The sequence below is a fragment of the Tyto alba genome, unplaced genomic scaffold (genome assembly GCF_018691265.1).
Source record: "Tyto alba isolate M040663 unplaced genomic scaffold, T.alba_DEE_v4.0 Super-Scaffold_27, whole genome shotgun sequence".
In the NCBI taxonomy this organism is placed as follows: domain Eukaryota; kingdom Metazoa; phylum Chordata; class Aves; order Strigiformes; family Tytonidae; genus Tyto; species Tyto alba.
The window spans coordinates 7,515,140-7,538,470 of NW_024881301.1; the positions used below are offsets into that span (position 1 = coordinate 7,515,140).

The 23,331-nt window shown below is 38.7% G+C and overlaps 1 protein-coding gene across 1 annotated transcript in view; it reads right to left on the reverse strand.

Annotated features, from left to right (window-relative positions):
* Positions 1 to 21,883, reverse strand: part of TTC39C (tetratricopeptide repeat domain 39C) — a 39,365-nt gene extending 17,482 nt beyond the window's left edge. Inside the window, exons 1-6 of the mRNA XM_033001143.2 lie at positions 21,483 to 21,883; positions 11,125 to 11,173; positions 9,474 to 9,602; positions 7,801 to 7,915; positions 3,918 to 4,272; positions 2,426 to 2,594 (exon numbers count right to left, since the gene is read on the reverse strand). Coding sequence (XP_032857034.2) covers positions 2,426 to 2,594; positions 3,918 to 4,272; positions 7,801 to 7,915; positions 9,474 to 9,602; positions 11,125 to 11,173; positions 21,483 to 21,628 — 963 coding nt within the window. The 5' untranslated portion in view covers positions 21,629 to 21,883. The remainder of the gene's footprint in view (positions 1 to 2,425; positions 2,595 to 3,917; positions 4,273 to 7,800; positions 7,916 to 9,473; positions 9,603 to 11,124; positions 11,174 to 21,482) is intronic.
* Positions 21,884 to 23,331: the final 1,448 nt, after the last annotated feature.

Sequence of the window (23,331 nt, forward strand, 5' to 3'; positions counted from 1 at the left end):
TATGCAGGATCAAAGGCTGTAAAAAAATCCAATAGCCTGAGCACTAGTAGGCTCTAATACAAAGCCTACAATGACCATTACTGATCTGTACTTCCAGAATACACATGCTCTTTTGTATAACACCTAAGCTGCCTTTCATCTGTGTACAATTAAATTTTATCACAGAACTGTTAAAAGATGATAGATGTCACACTATAAGATATATAGGCTTCAGCCCAAGATATACTTTTAAGTGCATATAGGCTAAAGCACAGACTTCCCAATTTCAATAAACCATCTGAAAATAATATTCCCACACCTTGTGGAAAGAATTTAAATTAACAATTTAAAGAAAGGCCATCTAAGCACTTCCCAGGCTTTGCAGCAGCACTCCTCACCTGACTTGAAGATGAGGTGGAAATTATGACTCAGCATATTAGTTTTTAATCTAAGAGCATATGTGCACTTCTGGTTCAGAACGTACAATGGATGCTGTGAGGCCAATGCCCAGGTTCAAGACACATGTAACCACAAGTGTCTTGTGCAGAAATCCAGTGCAGCTCCCCATGCCACTGCCACCAGTCACGTATCTGTCTTCACTATTATGTCAAAAACATTTGAGCAAAGTAAGCTCGTAAATTCCTAACACAGTCTGCAGAAGAGCTTGAGACATTTAACTAAAACATTTAGACACAGCAAAGCCTCAGTGACACAGTACCACTTAGAACAAACGAATGACAATGGGGGGGCAGGGGGAAGAGGATGCTGAAGTGCTCTCATGCAAACAAATACATGAGCAAAGGGACATTTTAATTCCTGTTAGCAACAAGCAAGTTTTCTGCTGACTGAGGGTGCAGGCACATAGCATAATGCACAGCATTTTGCCTGCCTAAGTTAACTAATTTCATTAACATGGCCACGCTGTCTCCAGCACAAACTATTTCACTTGGAACCAAACTTCGGTATCTGCATACTGCATCATTTAATGTAAAAATACTGTAAGATAACACGTGAAGAACTCTCCTTTGAAATGTAATGGTATTCCAGAAGGGAACTGACTACGCAAAACTGGCAACTCATCCCAAACCTATACTCCATATTGATACACAGAAATATCTACTCAGTTTCCTGACAACTTATGTTTACACTTTTGCCTAGCTTGCCCTGAAAGTCAGAAGAATCAGTTTAATTTTATTCCTCATTACCTTCATTACACTAAACATGGGAAAAAAAAACAACCAAAACATTCCAAATACCAAGTCATAACTCTGACAATCAACATATTTACATTTTTATCTGCACTTACATTCATTGTGTAGCTAATTCCTAACAAATTTGATTTATCAGAAGAATGGAATATGCATATAACTGAACAAAGACCATTAAAATCTTTCCCACTCAGAAAACAGAAATACTTCCCAAACACTGAGAGCTTGCCCATGACACTGTAACTTCCCCAAATGCACTGTTGCTTTCAGAAAAAAAAGAACAGACAAGACAGCAAAAACACAACATCCAAATCCCATGCAAGAATATGCCTGCAAAATCTGATAGGCCACTGAAGCCTTGCCCCACTGTTCTGCTACTGTTGCTACCTCCCTCAAAATATTAAGCTGTATTTGAGAGAGTTAACTGCAAACCCTAGTATTGGTGGCCATTCCTTGCTAAGATCTAGATTAGCTCTTGTAATTACAATGCTGAGAAGGGTTTGAACATTGTGGGTTTGTGCTTTTGTGTTGGGTTTTCTTGTTAATGCAGTTGCTCTGGAAATATTCTGGTCTGATAAAAGCAGCAGCTAGGAGCTGAGTAGTTTAACGTACTCACCACCATCTTGTATTATCACAGGTTCTTAAAGAGTAACTCGGCCAAAAACCATGAGGCTGCTGCAGTGTTTGAATAACACTCTGCAACAGCATTCACAAACACATTTTCAGTGAATACATTTCTGCTTGAGTCAGAGCCTACCCTTAGCAAGAGAAAACATCCTGGTTTGACCTCTTAAAAGCAAAAGCAGTTATTTGAGGGAAATTATTGCAGAGAATTAGCTGTATATGAACAATGCATAAAATGAAAAGGGAAAGATAAATGCTATGTACTCAGCAGATAATACTGATTTTAGCTTGATAAGCAAAACTGAAATAGCTATTTATACCACAAGAAATTCATGAGTGACCCAAAACACTTCCTTTTAGCTTCCTACAAATATACCAAGTAGCTGAAAAAGAATTTCAAAGTGCCACTAATTCAGACAGTAGTGGAAGAGCAGGTTTGGCACATGAACTTGAAACTGGGAAGCTGTTAATCCTTTCTTCTTACTTATCTTCCCATGTATCTATATCTTTAGTCACAATTTGCTGAAGCTTGCACAGTTCTTCACATCAGAAAAACATAAAATAACGAAGGGCAGGGAGGAGAAATTGGTCAAAAGGAAGAAAACATGCAATACCTCCAATCGCTGTATCCTTCCCTTGAAGAACATGAACAGAGAAGAATTTGGATAAGCAGATTCTTTTTTTACAAGAATTTCTTTTGCCTCTTTCAATCCTGCTTTGTTATCACTGCCATCAAGGGCAAAAAAGGGACGAACAACTGTGTGGTACCACAACAGAGCTAATCTAAAAGAAACATAAGAGTAAAAAGGATTACAGCTTGTAAACAGAAATATAAGGGTAACATTCTACACAGGCGTATTTTTAAATTATTCTGAAAGACAAAGGAAGATAGGAATCTTTTCTTGTACAACCTGGCTTTAAAAAAACCCACAATACTCTTGCCACACATCAGTGTACTTCTAAACTGCACCTGAACATACAATTCAGTGCACATTACCCAAAGATAAAGTAACAATCAAGCTCATCCTATCAAAGCAGTTTAGCTTTTAGAAGTCTGTAGATTTCAAAAAAGAAAAACCCACAGGAAAACTTTGAAAATTAATTGTTCGTTGGGGGGCGGGGAGGAAACAACAAACAAAACCAACAACAAAACTAAACTCAGGTCAGCAGACACACTTGAAATCAAGGTCACAAAGAAATACATCCGGTGTTCAGAAGGGAAGACATCTACATTATCTACATCGCTCCAGGAAACAAGGGCAGAGCACAAAGACTTCCAAGACTATCTGAAGGAGGCAACACACCAAAAAATACCATTTTTCTTCCCATGAAAGAGAAAGAACAATCTACAGGAACATTTAATCTTAAGCTTTCTTAATCAGAAATCTAACAGTTCTCCTCAAGCAGAAGAGACCTTAGCTCTATTGTCAATGTTTCAAAAGTGACATCTGATGGTACCTGCAGTAGGTCCAGTAAAAAAAAGCATTAATTTGGAGATAATGGAATAAACCCATTTGTGAGGGCAATTTAAATTAGGTGTGGCTAACCCTTCACCTCATAAATCGACCTGAACGAAATATGAAGGCTTGGGAAAAAAAGAGTACACAAAAAATAATCCGCTAAAGACTATAAAGGAACATCCAACTTTACTTGTGCTAAAATGAAAAAAAAAAAAATTTAAAAACCCTGGAAAATATATTTGGCTAATAGTAAGGATTAATAACTAAGTGACATCAATGACATATAAAATAGTCTGCTCTCCATAGTGAAGAGCATAACTCAGGTAAGTTTACTGAGCCTTCAAGGGGTGCTTTTATTTACTCTAATAGCATATAAACTACTAGACATTAGAAGAGTAGGTACTAAAGAATACAGCAAAATACTGACACAAACCTCAAATACATGTAAATAACTAACAGCAAAGAGATCTCATACACGAGTAGAGTGATGAATTTATTAAACCATGGCATGTTAAACAACAAACTACAAGTTTATTTTACCTGCTGTTGTTTCCTTTAAAGCAACATGACTTTTTGGTTTTGACTTTTTTCCCAGTTACTTTTAGTACTAAGTTATCTACCAAAGCATTTCAATATAGCTACTCACGTAGCTAAAGGGGCCTTCATGTCCTTACTTTCACTTGCATACATCAGTGAAGAAAGCCCCTGTAGGCGGTCTCCAGGAAAACCCAGCAGGTTGATGATTTTGAGCAGGTTTGGGGGCACCATGGATATGCAAAGATGAAAAAGTCCATATCCAAAGCTAACAGCACCTTTCAGTCTGTTTAGCGAATCCTCCGTTACACCTTCTGCAGCAATATGATTATCATTTGCAGCATCAGAAGTCAAGGATTCCTGAGTTGTCTTCTTCTGATATATTTCCTGAAGTGTATTAATGTCCGTATAGCACTTATTGTAAATTTTCCAGGCTTTTCGGAGTATCCACCCACCTTTTATGTATGCTAAAAATCAAGGGAAAAAAGAAATATTTCAAGGATATATCTCAGAAGTGGAGCATAGTAGGTAGTAAATGTTATTTCACAAATCCTAGGATGCTCTCTCTATTTGAATTAACTTATTGTATAAAGGGTTTTGTAACAGCTACTGTACTCTAGAAGAGTTCTTTCATACTAAGCACTACAAAATTAAGTGCTTTTCAACCAGAGACTTTAAAACAGCATGCAATACAAAGGGACTTCTCTTCAGCTATGTAGCAAAACAACTGTCAGAAAAAGAGAAGTCAAAGAACTTAATGCTGGATTCTGCTCCACTACAGAGTGGAGATGAAATGGCTCCCTGGCAAACAGAGAAGCAAAACTCAAAGAAATTACACCTCTTAAGTCCAAATGATGTTGAAAGACAGTTGATAGGAAAATACTAAGAAAACCCTTCGTTAGGTTTAGATAATAAGATTTTCAACACCATCAGTTCTCTGTCCCTCATATGAACACAATGCCTTATAATTAAGGAAAAAAAAAATCATAGAAAAAAATAAAAGAATGCATTAACTTTATGGTTTTAAAACATTTTTTTCAGTTGCCTAACTTCCTTAATTTCAAATGCAAGCTGGAACCTAAGCTTCCCTAAAAATCTGGTCTTGAACATTCCCAGTTGAGAATGAGAGAATTCTCAGTCTCATTACCCTCTTTACAGGATGGTAAAGGTGTGCATGACACCAAAAGATGAAGATGTCCAATTTGCTTATTTACACAGCATTCATCTTCGCAATAGCGCATCCTTAGATAATGGTAAGTGGTAAATAGAAAACAAACACAGAATATACTTGCACACATTAACTGTAAAAGCAGACACCAGCATTTGATAAAGCCCTAACAGTTAGAAACTGCAGGGACAAAGGAATTAACTAAAAATGAGAGAAAATAAAGCATGGTTATAGCATCAGTGTTTTAAACAGATATCATCAAATTTGTAGAGATCAGTATTATAACTGATGCCAGAATTAAATCGTAACAGGTGGGGTGTATCAAAGAAAAGGAAAATGCTATTAATACCAAACCACTCTTTATAAGCCTCTGACATCTTTGACAAAATCCTTTCAATCACACACAAAAAGAAAACATTCCTAGAGAAAGTACCATCACAGACTAGACTATCTCTTTTTGGATTCCTGTTGTACAAAGCTAGTTTGATAGCCTTAAGAAATAGCACTGAGAAAGACTGCAAAATTTGTATTCTCAGTTGTGACAGAAGGGTTCTGTCAACATGAACTTAAAGCATTAAAAAAATTATCCTCTAACTTGAGTCCCATATTAAAGTGTTATAACAAAAAACGTAAAGCCCTGCCATGATTCAGCTGCATTACAAGAGTAACGTTACTTCAATTTTCAATTAGGCCACTTTTTGGTTGCACAGAGTATTTCAGAAGTTATGTGGTTCACCACAAGATGAACACTCATACAACTATGCATAGCAATGCAGCAGACAAATAGTAAGAAAAAAACCACGTTTCTACTTATCCTACAGATAGTGTTTCTGTTAATAGGTGTTCCAACACGTGCATCAAATGAAAAGCATATGATGTGGAAAAAAAAAAGTATAGTTTTAGGCTTTACTTCCATCATTGTGCTGACATTAACAGTTCACTAACAGAGCATAACCATAATGGATTTGATATACTAAGGTAAAACAATCTAACAGAATAAAATAATGATTTTCTGACTTTAAACATAAAAATTACATCAAGCCCAATCACTGAGCAGATTTCCCAGCATGAAATTCTGAAAGTAGTCAGACCCATGACAGCAGTGGTAAATACTGAGAAAAGGTAGTTCAACATTGCTGTGGGAAGCTAATATAAGTTGCCATGTTACCAAATTTATGATGGAACTATTTGTAATATATCCATGAGGGTAGAAAATAAAATCTAAAATGTGTTAGGCATATGAGAGAGCAGCTTGCGTGTCATCATATGCTTCTTGTCAAACTGTTCAGGAAGAAAAACAGAAGAAAATTCTCGCCCATCCACTGGTAAGAAATATTTGGCTGCCTCTGAAGAATGCTGCTTTTTTTTTTTTTTTTTTCCTTTTTATAAATTACACTCATTTCAATATCTGGTTGCTATTTCTGTACAGAAACATGATAAAAACAAAAGATGTTTATATATAATCAGAAAAGATAATATACTCAAAAAACTGAAATGCTGGATCCAACAGTTCAGCAATGGCAGTAACTACCAGTTACTGAGGTGGCATTTAAATGCTTGGAATTTTAACTAAAGATTTCAGGTGTATTTTTTACTCAGTAGAGTAACCCAAATATAGTGCATGTTCTGCAGTACTCTGCTACCCACTTCAGTTTTCTGAGCAGCAGACAAGAGAGAGAGGGAACAGACACCACCCTCAGTCATAGCATTCAACTGAGTTATGCAGCTGCAGAATACATACTGTAATAAGAAAAAAGCCTCGAGAGGGGAGGAAAAAAAAAGACAAAACAACAAAAAACCACCCAACCCACAAATGAAAGCCCAGAACTGCATCAAAAATAGTAAGAAAACCTTTCTGCAGCACTACACACACTGCAGACAGAAATACTCCCTTAATTTCTGCTAGTTAGAACCAAACACATTCTTGATGCCATGGCTTGGAAGAAATCAAGCACATGGTTCTGCACATCACAGAAAGCATTATGTCCTTGATTGAAGACCTTTGTGTTATTTTAAATAATCTGAATGCTATTTCCCCAATTCCTTTCAGCTGATCAGCAGGGTTTTCACTGACAACCTGGTCTGACAGCAATCTCCTGGTCTTGTTGATCTAGTAAGAACCTGAGAATGGCACTCACTTTGTGTATGACCTCGATCACATTTTCTATAAACTCATGGATGAAGGCATGCTTTAAGATTATGCAAGAGATCCAGGAATGCAAGAGAACATTAGAAACAGCTTTGCAGCTGCGATGAGGAAGTTTGTATTCAACACAACAGGATTAACCTTTCTGGCATGCAAGGATGCACTCTGGTGACCGGAAAATAAGAACAGATCCAGCCGTTCCATCTTCAACACACTTCATTTAAAACTACTTTTCACTTGTAGTTTGTCACCTCCCTCACTCGTCATGAACATAATGCATATGGACATTAGGATTTTCCCAGTGGCCTGGACCTACAGCCTCTTTTACCTTGTAGGCCACATGAAGCACACTGATGATACCAATCTTCATACCAACTCCTCAAATACCTCTTTGGGAACACACAAAGGATTCCACCCTAATTAAGGGGAATCAGTTGAATATAAGTATTGGTATGAAAAAAGCAGAAAGCTGTAAATCTGTAGCAATCCAGATTTTATGATGCTACTACCTACACAAAAGGTAGAACAATACCTCTGCAAACATACCATCTTGGAATGTTTTAAATGGAACTATGCTCTTACAATCATATTTCCTGATAGTCATATTGCCATTTTCTGATCAAGCTTTATTTAAAAGATATCATGCAAAAAAGATATCTAAACATTAAAGCCACAGCACACCTGATAACTCTTGTTTTACAAATGAGAGCACAGCCAAGTAGACTTGACAGTCTGCTACAATTATTTGCCTTTGTAGACGATCTATCATGGTTAGAGTGGATTTTCGTCCATCAACCTGTTTGGAATATACAAAGACAGAGCACAGAAAAACGTCAACAAAGATAATACAGAACACTAGTCTAAGTCTGACATTAAAAAATCCAAAATTAACCGCAAGTGGTAGCACTGCTACTAAATTAACTCAGCATCTTGAAGTGCAAAATTATGCTAAAATTTGACAGGTCATCAAGCAAGATCCTACTTATTAAACAGGGAAATTTGTACATATACTAGCATTTCTTAAGATTCTACGCATACTCAAAACAGATTTAAATTTCATTTGATTATTACCAAAAGCATGAGACATGCAACTAAAAGATGTTAGATAGGAAAAGCACAGAAAGTGGTCTAGGACTAGTGGCAGGGAAAATACAGTGCCTCTTAAGAGCACACAGTTAAGTATGTCAGGTTCAATACTTTTTACCAAGTGAACTATATATTGAGGAGAAATGGCTTCTTTCTATGCTGCAGATCTGCTATGTCACACTAGGCAGGCCACTCATTGCTATACTACTACTCTAACTAGTTCTGAATTTGCATGCCTTATTCTTCCTTCATTACTTCGAATGAAAAAAATCTTAAAAACAGAAGGAAAATTCCCTAGAAATATGCCTGGCACACAGCACTATGCAGCCTTAGCGTCACAACTTTTGAACATTACTCGAGCATGTATGAATTAAAATTAGCCTGAATTAGACAGGCTACAAGCTTCCTGAAATAATTTTAGTACGGCACTAATGTGAGGTGTTAAAAAAGTAATTACTAACATCAACACAAATTGCTGCTTTAGAAATTACCTGACTCTTCTATGATAATTAGGAAATCTAAGCAAAATATTTTCCTTAATTTCTAAATTTATTGTTAATCTTGTTTAATCCTAGCAGGCATCTAACACCACACAGCTGCTGGCTCACTCCCCCCTCCCAGTGGGACAGGGAGGAGAATCAAAAAAAAAAAAACCAAACAAACAAAAAAAAAACCAAACCCAAATAACTTGTGGGTTGAGATAAAAACAGTTTAATAACTAAAACAAAGCATGACAATAACCACCACCACCCTAATAATAGTAATGATGATGAAAAGGAATATAACAAAGAGAGAGAGAAATAAAACACAAGAAGAGACAAAGTGATGCACAATGCAACTGCTGCTCATCACCCGCTGAGCGATGCCCAAGCAGCGATCTGGCCCTCCTGGCCAACCCCCCCTCCCCCTGGGTTACATACTGAGCATGACATGGTATGGAATATCCCTTTGGCCAGTTCCTGGCCATGCTCCCTCCCAGCTTTTTGTGCACCTGCTTGCTGGCACAGCACGGAAACCAAAAAATCCTTCTATTAGGGTAAGGCTACTTAGCCACAACTAAAACATCAGCCTGTTATCAATACTACTCTCACACTAAACCCAAAACACAGCTCTGTACCAGCTACTAGGAAGAAAGTTAACTCTATCCCAGCCAAAACCAGGACAATCTCAACTGCTGTTCACATATCAAATACAAAGAGGACAGAAAGGAAGCTTCCAAAAATATTTATCCAATACACAATTCTATATTTTACAAATTATGTTCTTACATTCTTTTTAATTTTATTCTTGATTGTTTCTATAACACCAGCTTCTTCACTTTCACAAAGTTTCTCTGTAGCCTTTAAGTCATCGCATGCCAGTTGCATCTTCTCTTCTTCAAATGTCATCATGGCATTCTACCAAAAATCAGATTTGAATTATAAAAATAAAATATTTTTGCTTCTACAAAAGCTATAGGATAGTAAAAGTTTTCATAAAAACTTGACAATAAAACTTAGGTTTTTTTTTAAAAAAGTATTAATACACACACATATCAGTACACATACTTCTACACAGAAACACCAAACTAGAGATTTGAGAGTGCTTTGCTAAAATTTCAATAGAAATCAGAACATACTAAGTCCTAACCCTTTGTATTAAAGCTCATATACAGTCAAACTGAATGCGCTGTCATGTTACATTAAGTGGAAGAAAAATTCATACAAATTAATTTTCAATTATTGTTACATAAGGGATAATTTGCATCTGTGCAGGTACTGCTTTTATAAAATTCATCCATATAAATAACAGGCCTCCAAAGTCAGTAACAAGCAATAGCTATTGCATTTTTCAAAAGAATAACCACAATTTCTACCTATGTAGGAAGAAAAAAAAAAAAAATGCATCTGGCCAACTACTGTTGAACCAATTTAGAAAGAATTTCAGGACAAGTAACATCTTTTCTTGATGCTTTACTAAACAAAAGCTCTGAATGACACTGGCACACAAAGTGCTGATGCTATGTTTAGAACAGTAGCTAAGCAAGATATTTTCAAGATGCACTGATGCTGTGCTGCGATGTTACACTAGTTCAGTGCATCAATTCAGATAAGTAAGCCCAAGAGATTCTCCCTCTTTCCTTCCTTTCTCCTCTCCACTGACTTAAAAGCAAGCATATGCCCCAGGAGGTTTCCTAACCAGTATATTTTTCCATATTGCATAGTCTATACAGACACTAGGGATACTTCAAATTAATTTAATTTACAATTTATCCATTTCTGGCATATTATAATAAATTATGTCGTTAAAAAGAATATTACCATAGGTAATTTCAGGTACAATCTAAGATTAAGCAGCAAAACCAGAATAAGGACAGTCTAAAAAATAAGATCCAAACATTTTTTAATACATCCACTCAGTTTTCAGATAAGATACTCTAATTTTTAATACATTAAAAGAAAGAGAAGCATTTTACAGACCTAACTTGCTCATTAAGACTCTTTAGTCAGTCAATATTCTCAGTTCTCTTATATTCAAAAAAGGAAGCAATGTCAGTGGATTGAATTAACATTTTTCACCTGGCAGTATGGATAGAGAAGTTTTCAATAGCAAAATCTATCAGGAAAATGGCATTTATGAGTATTATTTTATTAATACCTCTACTGCTCATTTAAGAGAGGGTTTTATTATGGCTCTTTTAATGGAGCACATAAATATTTCATGAATTTAAGAAGCTGAATCACAGAACCTTTACTTTCTATTTAAACCACATGAGTAAACAAGTTTTATATAACATAATGACTTGTTTTCTAGCTACATTTAATCTAAAACTTTGAAAAAATTCTCGAAAAGAAACAAATTAGAGTATGCACCATTATGAACATACACATACAAACGTTAACCACAAGACATGTATATGCTGTACTCTCATCTACTCACCAAAAAACTGACAAAACTGGCTCCAAAACTCATTAATGGGCTATGATTTCTGTAAAGAAAACAAAATGCAGTTACTATATTTGCACATATTTCCCACCATAAAGATCAATAATTGCATTTCTTGATTTTAATTTATACATCTGTAAATAAATCTTGGATTTGTTGTATTAAGTTACAAACAAACATACCATTCTGCAAGATATAATGGAAATGGAAAGCCAGAAGTTTCATCATTACTAAACTGAATAAATCTTAAAAAAATTATTCCAGCATTAAGCTGTAGATATTTTTTAAGACAAACCACTGTTGTCAAAATACACTCAGTGCAGGTAAATAAAAATTAAGAGCTACATAAAATTAAAAATCTGCTAATTGCACTCTTGTGATGTAGCACTACAACTTCGACCTAGCAGACAAATGTTAACTGGTTCTGTTAAGAGCTTCCCACTTCTCCCTGTTCCCATGAATTTAAGTTAATCTACCCAGATGTAAAAAAAAAAAAAAAACAACAAACATGTACGTCACATAACGTTAGTTCTTGGAAGTACAAAGTTCCTACAAGGCTTATGGTTTCATAGCTGCTTTGTTTCAAGTCCAGAATATAGCTCTTACTACACTCTGTGTGGAACAGTTTTAAAGGCACTTCACCTATTCTGTTTGCAGGGGTATTCCAAAAGGGTGAAATCAACTCCTGGATCAAAAAATGCAGACAAGTAAAATCTTGGTAATATACAGGACAGGTTTCAAGCTTCAGGACTACTACAGTCACACAGACCATGAGGATCCAATAATGTCACATAGAAGGAATTAAAAAAAAAGTTTCAGGGTCTCAGCAGTACCACTGGTACACACTGTTCAGCAGCAGGCTACCAGGTTATACAAAAACACTGACTTCCAGGATTTACAAAGAGGTAACATTTATGCTACACGTACATATATTGCTATAGTATAGTACTTATGCTGTTTCCAACTTAATTCTTCAAGCATTAAAGTATTTTTAAAATAGGACAGGCTCTTGAAAAACAGAGAAAGTAGTATATTGTTTATTACAACATAAATTTCCATTATTAAGCCTGTAATAGAAGAGTTCGTTTTTTTCAGGAAAAAAAGGTAGTCATCAATATTTCCCCCACGCACCTTTTCTCACTTTTTGATTTAGCATACATATCTAAAAGCAAGGACATGAACAAGAAGAAAAAGAAAGAAAACCATGGAAGATAAAGCAAGTTAGAACAGAAAAACCTTCCATTTTTATATACATTGCTCAATTCTAGGTATACATATAAGATCAACATAACTTGCCACATTTTTTCATTATTTTTTCAAAAGAAAAATAGGTTAGGTATTTTCCCCATTTGTTGGCAGGCCAACAAGAACAGCTGCCAGTAAATGCCTCTACTGTTTAGTACCTGGACTGTTCTCTACCAACAGCTGTGTTACACATAATCCACTTTTCAACTCATGAGGTGTGGGGGACCCATTCAGCAGCCAGTCTTGTCACCATATGCCACAAGACATAACCTTCACCATACTTTTCAAGGTCACACCTACTCCATTATCAACACCCAGCAAATCTAAAACGGCAGAACAGATCAGCACAAGAAATTTTTATGTTTATGTCCTTATATACAAAGCTGCGCTTACATCATACTTTTAAGGAAGCTCAAAAATAAACCAAATGTTTAATTTTTGAGATTTCTTAGGTCTACATACATAGAGAGAGATCAGTTCTGGGGAGCCAAGCAGGCAGGCATCTCTAGATAATCAATCTTTCATACTGAAGGCCTTTCAGAACAGAAAATTGTCAGAGAAAAGTTGTTTATCAGAGTGAGTACTACTCAACCACAACACTCATTAAATATAACAAAACATGCCATAAGAAGTAGTTAATTAGGTTCATACTTCTCAGTAATAGCCTTAGAACACAATTCTTGAGTATTAAGTTTCCATCCACACTGAAAGTGTTACTTCACTACCATACATGCATCAGAATAAATTATTTTAATGGAATAACTACAATTGGAGCATCTGAACAGCTGTAAAAAATTTACTTGTAAATTTGGTAAGTATTATAAAAACTTTGCACAACAGGACCAAGATTGAGGTGGTTTCTTCCCTCTCTCAAATGTGCATAAACAAATCAAATAAGCTTAGCAACATATGCATTTGGCTCTCAGAAGAAATCAGCATCCAGGCATTCCTTAGGACTTGGCAAGAAAGATGCAAGTTTAATTAGCAAAACAAATACAAAGCAAATATTGTGGAATTATAGAAAACAGTAAAAGTGTTGTATATGAAAACATTTTAAGTTCCATGCTACTTTTCATTTTCTAGGAATTCATAAAAAAAAATCTTCCTGTTGTAGAAATAGTTAGCTTTAAAAAAACCTAAATACATCAGCTTTAGAGTTAAACTGATTCCTTGTCTATGGAAACAATATTTTCAAATAGAGCAACTTAAATAATGGCCATGTTTGGGAGTGAAACCACTAAAACCTGAATAAACAGGAACACTGTTGAGAACCAAACAGTATGTGTATGTTGTTTCAGCAGGTCAATATATACCTTGATTCAGGTATACCGTTTAAACATTTTTAAAAATTTGGCTTTCTTTTCTATTCAGGACTTCAAGAACCTGTTCTTAAGTGTGCACATAAATATGTGTGAAGGCATCAACATTTAAATATACATTTTGAAAGCCTTTATATTTAGTTTTGGTAAATTTTAATATACTGTTAAAAAATGAGGCAGCTATTTACAGCTGATAACCAATTGCTTTTCCAAGATTACAAAAGACATAGAAGCACTTACTGCAAGCAATGAAAATTTGTCCAAGTATTTTTACATATACTTGTCCAAGTAAAACTGAGAAGTTTTTTTCCCCAAATATTTATCTTTCAGCAGATCTTTCAAAACTGCTTTTTTGCTTGCACTCTGACACTCACTGCTCGCTTTGTTTACAATTCATCCCACATGATCAAAGATAAGACAACAAAAAACTCAAGCCACATCACTAGTTGGGAATTATCACTAGCTGTAATACATGAGGTAAAATGTTGCAGATTAGTTCTTTTTATTTTTCAGTCACTCAATCTATAAAAAGTCTTCTCATTACAGCACATATGGGCTCTAGCACATAAGGACCTTGAAGCGAGAAAACATGATGCATAATATTATACTATGTCTGGGAGATGCTTCTGTTGAGACCATGGAGTTTGGCAAACAAAACATGAAAACCTTACTGCAGGAGCTCCTCACACAGAGCTTGTTTCATCACTTAACAAAATAAAGAACACTTCTACCACATTCCTACATAGTCCCTGGGTAGAGACTATAGTTGCAGCTTTATGGAAGATCATTTGTTAAGGTAATTTCGGCATTTAATGTCCATTTAAACAACTTTGTTTAGTACTCAATCTTTGCAAATTCTATGCTGATTGATAAATGCTTTAACAGTTTGGGATTATCTTTTCCTGGAGTGCTAGGAAAAATGTTTGCAATGGCACAGTACTGTCCCAGTAAACACTAAATCATGACTAACGACAGTAGTAAGTTTCTGATAAGAGCACAATTCCATGAAAATAACCCTCAGCTCAAACTTCTTATAAGTGACCTTCATCATGAGACATAATTTTACATCTTTTGACAGATTCCAAGAAGTTTTTAAGGTACAAAAAAGTGAGGCAACACTTAAGAAAATACTAACAGCAACCAATGGCCAGGAGTTACAGAACTGAATACAAATGAACATTGGGACACTGCACTACTGAAGTTGTCCTCACTACTCTGAAGCAATAACCTCCATTAAGAAGAATCTCAAGACTTTTAATTAGCTCAAAGATGAAGAAAAATTTCAGTCTCCAGACATACTTTGTAAAATACTGTTTGCACCTCATCTGTCAAACTAGGACTCAGAACATATCTTGATTATAAGAAACTGTGCTAGTAACACCTCTTCTACAAGATACCACAGTAAAAGATTGTACATACCTATAAAGTTGGTACGTATAACTAAACTTAAGTCATAAGCTTAAGGGAACTGAGGTAGACTTTTCTTCCAGCTGTGTAAACTGGTGTTATACGAGACACTGCTTCTCCCAATAAACCTTGACTAATTCATCTCACTTCATGGCATATCTTTAAGATGTTAATTCACTTTCATAAGAAGGGTGTTTCACATGCCCCATTTTCACACATGATGATAATATTCAGGAGTTTTAAGCCTTGGTTTAATAAGGCTGAGATAGCGTTGCCCAATTTTACCATAAAGAAATAAAACAGAATCAAAGCGTATCAAAAGAAAAATCAGTTACTTATCAGTATTTTCTTTTTTCTACAGCCATTTCCATGATAGTATTTCGCTTCCAAATACATCAGCTTCTAAAGCTTCTCAGCCTAGCTCAGGCTTAAATTTAAAGTAACTTAACCCACCAACACTTCCTCCCCATTTCTCTAGGCACTGCTACTTTAACCACAGTCCACAAAGAATTCCAGTCATCATACTGATGCTCAAGTTGAAACAAAACAAAGTATTTTCCTCCGAAGTGGGAGAGTAAAGCATAACAAAAAATAAAGAATTCATGTAAGTTCACAGGTATATATAGAAGCAGCTACTGAATATTTGAAAACAAGCAGAAATACATATAACCTATGCATAAAGGTATGTAATCTACTGCGACAACATACAAATCCTTTGGTCATTATTCCATCACAAATTAGTCTAGAATATACTCTAAAAATTATTTGTGAGCCTACAAACGTAAGATGAATCTTTACACAAGTGCACATCTCATCCAATATTGGTATATGAAGCAGCTAAGGCAATGTAAGTGTTATGAAAGCATTACATTTTGAAGACACACTGAGAACTGCAAATGTCAGATCTAGTTTTAATTTGTATTTCATAATCAGACTAAGTTTGTTTTAATTGTCAAATGAGCTCTTAGCATACACTTCTATTTTCACTAGAAATACATAACCATAAGAAATTCAGGAATATAAGAGGAGTAATTCTGTTGCCCTGTCCCATCCAGTTTTTACTTGACTTGTTTTGTCCTCCCACAAATTAACAGGGGATTGTTTTGCTCTAATTCCAAGCGGTTAAACTTAGATGCGCAAGAATATCAAAACACTGGGAATTGTGAGAAGCATTTTAAATTGCACCTTTACTTTGAAAAGCAGTGACAAAGCTGACAGACAAGCTAGTTATATCAACTGATTCGTACTGTCTAATTGCACTCTTAATCCATGAGAATTATGGACTTCTGCAAAATCTTTTTCCATGACCACTGTAGGTTCAACTAACCTAACCAAAACTACTTTCCAGGACAAACTATAGCAGCTTAACTGGCATCATATAACTTCTTACCATCTCTGAGCTCCTGAAGTGTATTAAAACAAAAACATATCTGTCCCATCACAATAGCATGAAATAATTTACTAGAAATAGTAGATCAAAGAATGGGTGCACTAGCAAGAGTGAGAAGTCTTTACAATATCTGTACCTTTCACAAAGTTAATTTCTTCAGTGATAAAATAAGATCTGCTTACTACCACAACTCTTCTGCCATCTCCACCAAATCTGACTTCTAAGTTATAAACTCAGATTTTTGTTCAGCTTTGTCATCTTCCCTTGGACTGCTTGCCACTAGATTTTGCTCCATATGCCAAACAGATCTTATAACTTCCCTCTACCCTTTTTACCACTTACTTTGGCAAACACATCTGTCTCTCATGAAGGCCACAAAACTAAGCATCACATTCAATGTGATCATCTCTATGTACTCAGGTCTTGAAGATTTAAACTGTAGAACACAAAATTTTTCTAATCTATCCACATCTCTGGAAAACCAATGCTGGTTGTATGTGCATCACTATTAGTATCATGTGCTCTGCCTAGCCTTGAGCAATGAAATCTTACCTCATTAAGGTACACATTTAGAATATTGCTGCTAAAAATCACTTCCTTCACACATAACTCCTTTCTATATACATTCATCTAGCAGCTGCTCACCTGTCTATCACAGCAATAAACAAAGGCACAGAGTTGCTACCAGGGCACTCGTGACTTATTCTCACTCTGCCAATCAAGATGCCATCATCCTTCTCCCAACTGACTTACGTCAGTTCCCACCCTACTGTTCTTATCTCTAGAGAAGCTACTGAAACATCTGCTAAACCACTTAATTTTTGTTCCTAAGGTTCCTTTGCTGAGCTTCATAAACAAGAATTTCAACAACACTCAGACTGTCTTTACATGAGCCATAATCTACCTGCTGATCAATGCTGGCTTAATGTCACCTTGACTCAACTTATATTTGGGTCAAAAGTATTTTGAGCCACAGACATCACTCTAAATAGTTAAGATTAGGTTTAAAAGCCTACCACCCACAATGGAATTTCTGGTCTACTACTGAAGTTTGTACATCTGTTAGTATGTATACATGCCATAACTGTAAATATTTCAGATTTTTAAAGTAATCATACTAAGCTTCTTTCTCACTTTCCCATTTGCTCCAACTTTCCATTCTTCTCTATGTTCTGCTTTACCCTAGCAGGTTGTACAACATGTTTCCCTACACCAATCTCATTCTTTAAACCTTCGCACATTTTGTCTTAGAACCACATTTCCTCAATATCATCTTCATTTTCTTCTTTGGAAATGACCTTATTATATACATTTTACTTATTCATGTCGTACCATTTCTCTTTCAATTCAGATGCACGTGGAATACTTCATCAAGCCTGCTCAGAAGTTAAGCGTCATTCATGCGGAGTCAAATGCTTCCCTGGTAGGAGACAGAAGACTGCTGGATTTCTTGTAAGATAATATCCCTAATCTTACATGTTATGTTGTGAGTCAACATTCAGCTAAAAAGTTCCTGGTTTTATTTGACACTACCTTCTCTCCTCTTAGCTGGAGGAAGTTTTTAAACCATATTTGAATTGCAAATGCTCTTAAGAAGTGAAGAATCGGCCAAGAAAAGGTCTTCTGACAATTTATTTTCTGAAATGTTTAGGAATCCACAAACCTAGAAGGGAAAAAAATACTCCAATTCCAGCTTTCTTGCTAGTGTCAGGGTGGCCCACCAAAACGATACCATCCCACGAGCTGACTGTGGGCTCCAATGCCTGTGTCCTTGGTTAACCTCCACATCTATTGCAGCTTTCACAGGTACTCAAAGTTTAAACCCATGAGAACTGGGATGGTGTCAGCATTGTTCAAGCTGAATAGAAAGATTGTTTCAAATATGAGTTAGCACTGTAGGGACCTGACACAGCTACAAGCATTAAAAGACAGTAGTGCTGTCTGTTGCAGATTTATGAAAATATTACATCCATTAGTATTTGATTCATGTTCAGAATGTTGTCATCACTAGCAGGTGGAGGATCTGGACCACTTAAAAAAATAAATTCAGAAAAAAGCATATGCAGATGTTGATGCCACTTGCAGATGATTTTTCAAACCCTGGTATCTTCCCTCCAGTTTAATTTAAAACAAAACAAGTCACAAACTACACCTGACAAATCATTAACTGCTTTACAGCGATAGTCAGTGAAGTTCCACCTACATGTTGTATCTGACACACCGACACGTTCACCTGACTTCTTCAGGTTCTAAATAAACTGTAGTTTCTTTCTAAACACCAAAAGAAACTACAGTTCTCCCATGCCCAACACAGAAACAATGGTTCTATAGCCTGTAACTTCAAACTACCACCACTCTTCAAAGGCAAGACTTTACTGGTGTGGTTATACATATGAAACGCAGCTGCAATTTCTACCCTATTTTCCTCAAGGATGCATTATGACCAGCTTTCAAATAATAACTGATTTGGGGCTCATCAGCCAGCTTTCTGGAAGCTGCAAAAATGCAGAACAGCAAAGAAAGAAACAGATCCTGCCTGCTTTGGAATGACAGCTGTCCTTAGGCTCATCAAGGCTGTCTACTGTCCCATAAAGATAGCAGCATTGATTTGAATTAATTTTTCACAAGATCCTTCAGGTGGCAAATGAAGTAATAAAAAGCAGAAGCAAAACCAGTAGTTTCTAAGAAACAGTTTTAACCAGTTTAAATGACATGGCTAGTAAAACAAAGTTTTTCTGAATAATCAAGTTTCCAAATCAACTTGCAGGTTCTTAAACAGTTTCCTTAAGAAAAAAAATTTACATTCCTCCTTTCACTTCTGGGATTCATCTGATAACTGTTACGCTTCTAAAAGAGAGCTAAGCTACCTGCATAGCCAGTAGTCTAGAATTAACACTTTCTGTAAGAAAGGTCACTTGAAATACAGATGACACGGTCTTGCATCAAGTTCAAAAAGCTGCATTTCATCAGACATCTCTGAGCTCTAGTTCTGCAAATTGCAAACATCCATATTAAATTATTGAGAGCTCCCGCAAGTCACTCATTTGTCTTACCAGTCCCAATTAGGATGGGTTCTATTTCATAATTTCAAGCACACAGCAACGAAAATATACTCATTTAAGACTGGATACAAAGAAACATATAATAGTATTACTTAAGTCCTTGTAGGAAGAATGCATCCAAGACAAGTACAGAACCAAAAACTGCTGGGAAAGAAAGTGAACCTCACTGCATGCATCTCCAAACCCCAAATTTACAGCAAGCTGAGCATACTTTGCTGGATCTCCTCTCCTACGACTAATACAAAGTTTCAACATACAGCTAATCTGCAATGCAATAAAGGTCTATTAGTTCACAGCAAAAGGAACCTTGCCACGAATTCTGGGATGAGATAGAAAGAGCTAGAGATCTTCACAGTCACTTAAAAACCATTTACTCCTTGCAGGTAGTGTTTAAAGGCCAAGATCAAACAGTACACTAAACTTAAAGGCACTTCCTGATAAAAATCAAACAAAGAAAAACCTGCACCTGGGGGGGGGGGGAAGTTTCTGCATTTAAGAAATCCTTAGTAATAAACCTTTTAGATAACCAAGAGAACTATTTGGGGAAGAAGTCATTATTCATCCTTTCAAGGGAGGACTAAACTGCATTTTGAAAATAGGAATCGTAACAATTTTATTCCCTAGCATACAATATGAGAAGCATCACATGCTTAGAATTCCTACACTACTTCCAGATTCACATTGCTGAGAGAAAAGAATGACACAACACAACCAGAAATAGAGGAGAGGAAACCTCATCAAGTGTACCTGAACTGGCACCTTAAAAAAAATACACAACACAATAAACAACCACCATATCCAACAGGCTCCTTAGATACCTGTAACAACTGATGACTCCAACAGACTCAAGAAGTAACTCTTAGGGTGCAGCTTTGTGTGAATGTGAGCTGCGTGCCATCTATTCAAGGAATGCAGAATCAGAACCTTACTCGTCACCTACAATATTCTAGTTAGTAGCATATACTAAAGACAGAATTACATGTTTAACATTGGACTGGGGCAGGTATTAATAGGAGTTTTCTTAATTTGTCTCACTTCCCCCACTCTACCTCCAAACAGCTTTTTGTAAATAAGATTTAGGTATATAAGCACACCATCACTACCAAGTGCTATTTTAAGTCAAAGTACTTTTTTAATCATATAGACAGCAGTATGGTGCATATTAATTATTTAGCACATATGCACAATTACAGCAGCTCAAGATCAGGTGGATCACATTAGTCCTCAGAAAAAAAAACAAGGACAGGTATGGACAATCTTTTCTTTAAGACTGACGTACACAGTCGCGTTAATGCCATTCCTACCGGATGACTACTTAACGCACAAACCTGGGCGCGATGTACGTGGGGATTATGAACATAATCTCACAGTTTGAAGATAATTACGGCAGCGCTCAAGGACCTTTAGTCGCTACCCGTTTTGCAGGCTGAAAGCAGCATAAGGTCACATCAGAGCGAACCCACCTCCCCCAACCCGGGACAGATCTTCGGGCGCACGCGTGTGTTAATTACCCACGCACGTTAGCGAGAGGCGGCCAGCGCTCCTGAGGGACCCGCCGACTCCTGCCCAGCCCTTCCCGCCCCAGGGCCACCGGCCCCTTCCGCAGCAGCGCAGCCTCCCCCCCCCACCCCACCCCAGGGCCACGGGGGGCGAATCACGCGTGCCCCCTTCCCACGCGAACGCGGGCTGAGGCGGCCCCCGGGGGCGCCGACCCTTCCCGCTGCCCGGGCAGGGCGAGGCGGCCGGGGCCCTGCGCGCCTCAGGGGCCCGCCGGGGGCCGAGGGGCTGGAGCCGCCACCCCGGGGAGGCCGCCGGCGGGGAGCGGCGGGGACAGGTGCGCGGGGGCCGGGCGGGCCGAGCGGGGCGGCCGGGGGAAGGAAGGTACCCGGGGAGCGGTTGGGCGGAGGAGGGGCGGGCGGCCGGGGCTACCTGTATTTCTTGAAGAGCTGGTCGGACTCGCGGAAGCCGTTGTTCAGCAGCATGTTGATGCCGGCCAGCGCCAGCTCCGCGTCCTCGATGGGCAGCGGCGCTTCCCCGTCCTCCCGCCGCGGCGGCGGCTGCTCCGAGCCGGCCATGACGATGAGGAGGCAGCAGGACCCCGCCGGCTCTCCCTTATCTACCTACCTACCTCCCTACCTACCCGCCCGCTGCCCGTTCCCGGGCGGCTTGGCGCTGCCCCGGAGCGGGGAGGCGCGGTGCCCGCCGCCCCGCCCCGCCCTGCCGTGCCGTGCCCCGCCGCCGGGCCCCGGGCCGCGCTCCGCCCGCGCTGCAGCAACGCGGCAGCCGCCTCGCGCCCGCAAACCCTCCAAAAGCAGCGGCGCCCGCCTCGCTCCGCCGCCGCGCAGGCGCTGAGGGGGCCGCGCATGCGCGGGGCGGCCGCCGGCTGAGGGGCCGTGAGGGCGGCGGGGATGGCTCCGGTGGCGGCTCCGGTGGCGGCGGCGCTTGGAGGGGGCGGCGCCGGTTTGGTTCCCCGCGCTTGTTCGTTCTCTGTTCGTGGGAGCCGTCCTGCTGGCAGCGGGCAAGGCGCGGCGAGCCCCGGCGGGAGCAGGCAGGCGCCGATTGCCTGGCTCGGAGGGAACTGGTGTAGAGAGGTTGTTTGTTTTGTTCCCCTTCGGTGTTTTGCCCTCCGTGTGCGTTGCCTCTCCCAGCCGCGCTGGTGGGCGCAGCGCGGGTGGGTGGGTGGGTGAGTGGCCGGCAGGCGGGCTCTCCACAGCCCTGAGGCTTCCCGCAAAACCCACTGGGGTTTTTTTACGGGTGGTATGCGGGGGCTGGGGCCGCAGCCGGGGTTTGGAAGTGAAGGAGTGAAGTCCTCTGACAATGCAGCTTTCCCTTTCCAGGGAAGTGTTTGTGTGTGGGTTGTTTTTTTTGTCTTGTATTTTTTTCTTTAAGTGATTTTAGTCGGTGGCCGAGGTCACTAGCACTGGAAACTGAAGTTCCCCATTTGTACAGTGGTGACTTTGTGACCTCCCCAGTGCAAGTCTGGGAAACGGTAGGGTTTCTAGGGACTCACTCCCTAACTCTTGACACCTATCTCCATTGGCAGCAATGTGAGCTTGCCTGTGACACTGACAGCAAAGATACATATTCTGCAAGTTTGGTTCAGATACGGGCTAGTCTGGCATGTGTTGCCAAACACAGGATGGGTGAGAAAGTATGCTTGCAGAAATGTATCATTCCAACCCAGAATGGCCATGTACCTGGACAGTGAAAATACACCCGCATTGTTTTCACCCTCCTTTGCAGGAAGAGGCTTTCTTTGCTGCGCTTAAATTTAGGTAAAGACAAAGGGTATTACCTACAACCTGGTCTTCCTGTCAGCTAGGATGGTGCTATGGCTGCGACTGGAAATTTAAGGATTGGACTTTTCTCCCCCTCCTTGCTAGCATACAAAAGAATGGGACCATGCTCTACTTTTAGTAGCAACACCTCTTCCCTGTCAAGAAAAACATGTCTTATGTGACTCAAGTGGCAATATTTCTGTACGTGTCTTACAGGAATTGCTACCACTGCCTCTGGAAATACTCTGTATCAAAACCCTCTACTTTTTGAAAGGTGAGGATTGTCTAATGCCAGGGGGCTTTTGAAATCCATCAGGTGTGAATCAGGCCCTTTGGCTGATTCCCAGCCACTGTCTTACTCTTACTGAGCAGAGCTGGATACTCAGAGGGGTGTTTACAGTTGAAAACATGCCTTCTGTTACAATGCACGTCTCCAAAACAGCATGATCTACACAGCCTAGAAATCTTCAAGGGCTTCTAGGAAGGCAGCACAGTGTGAA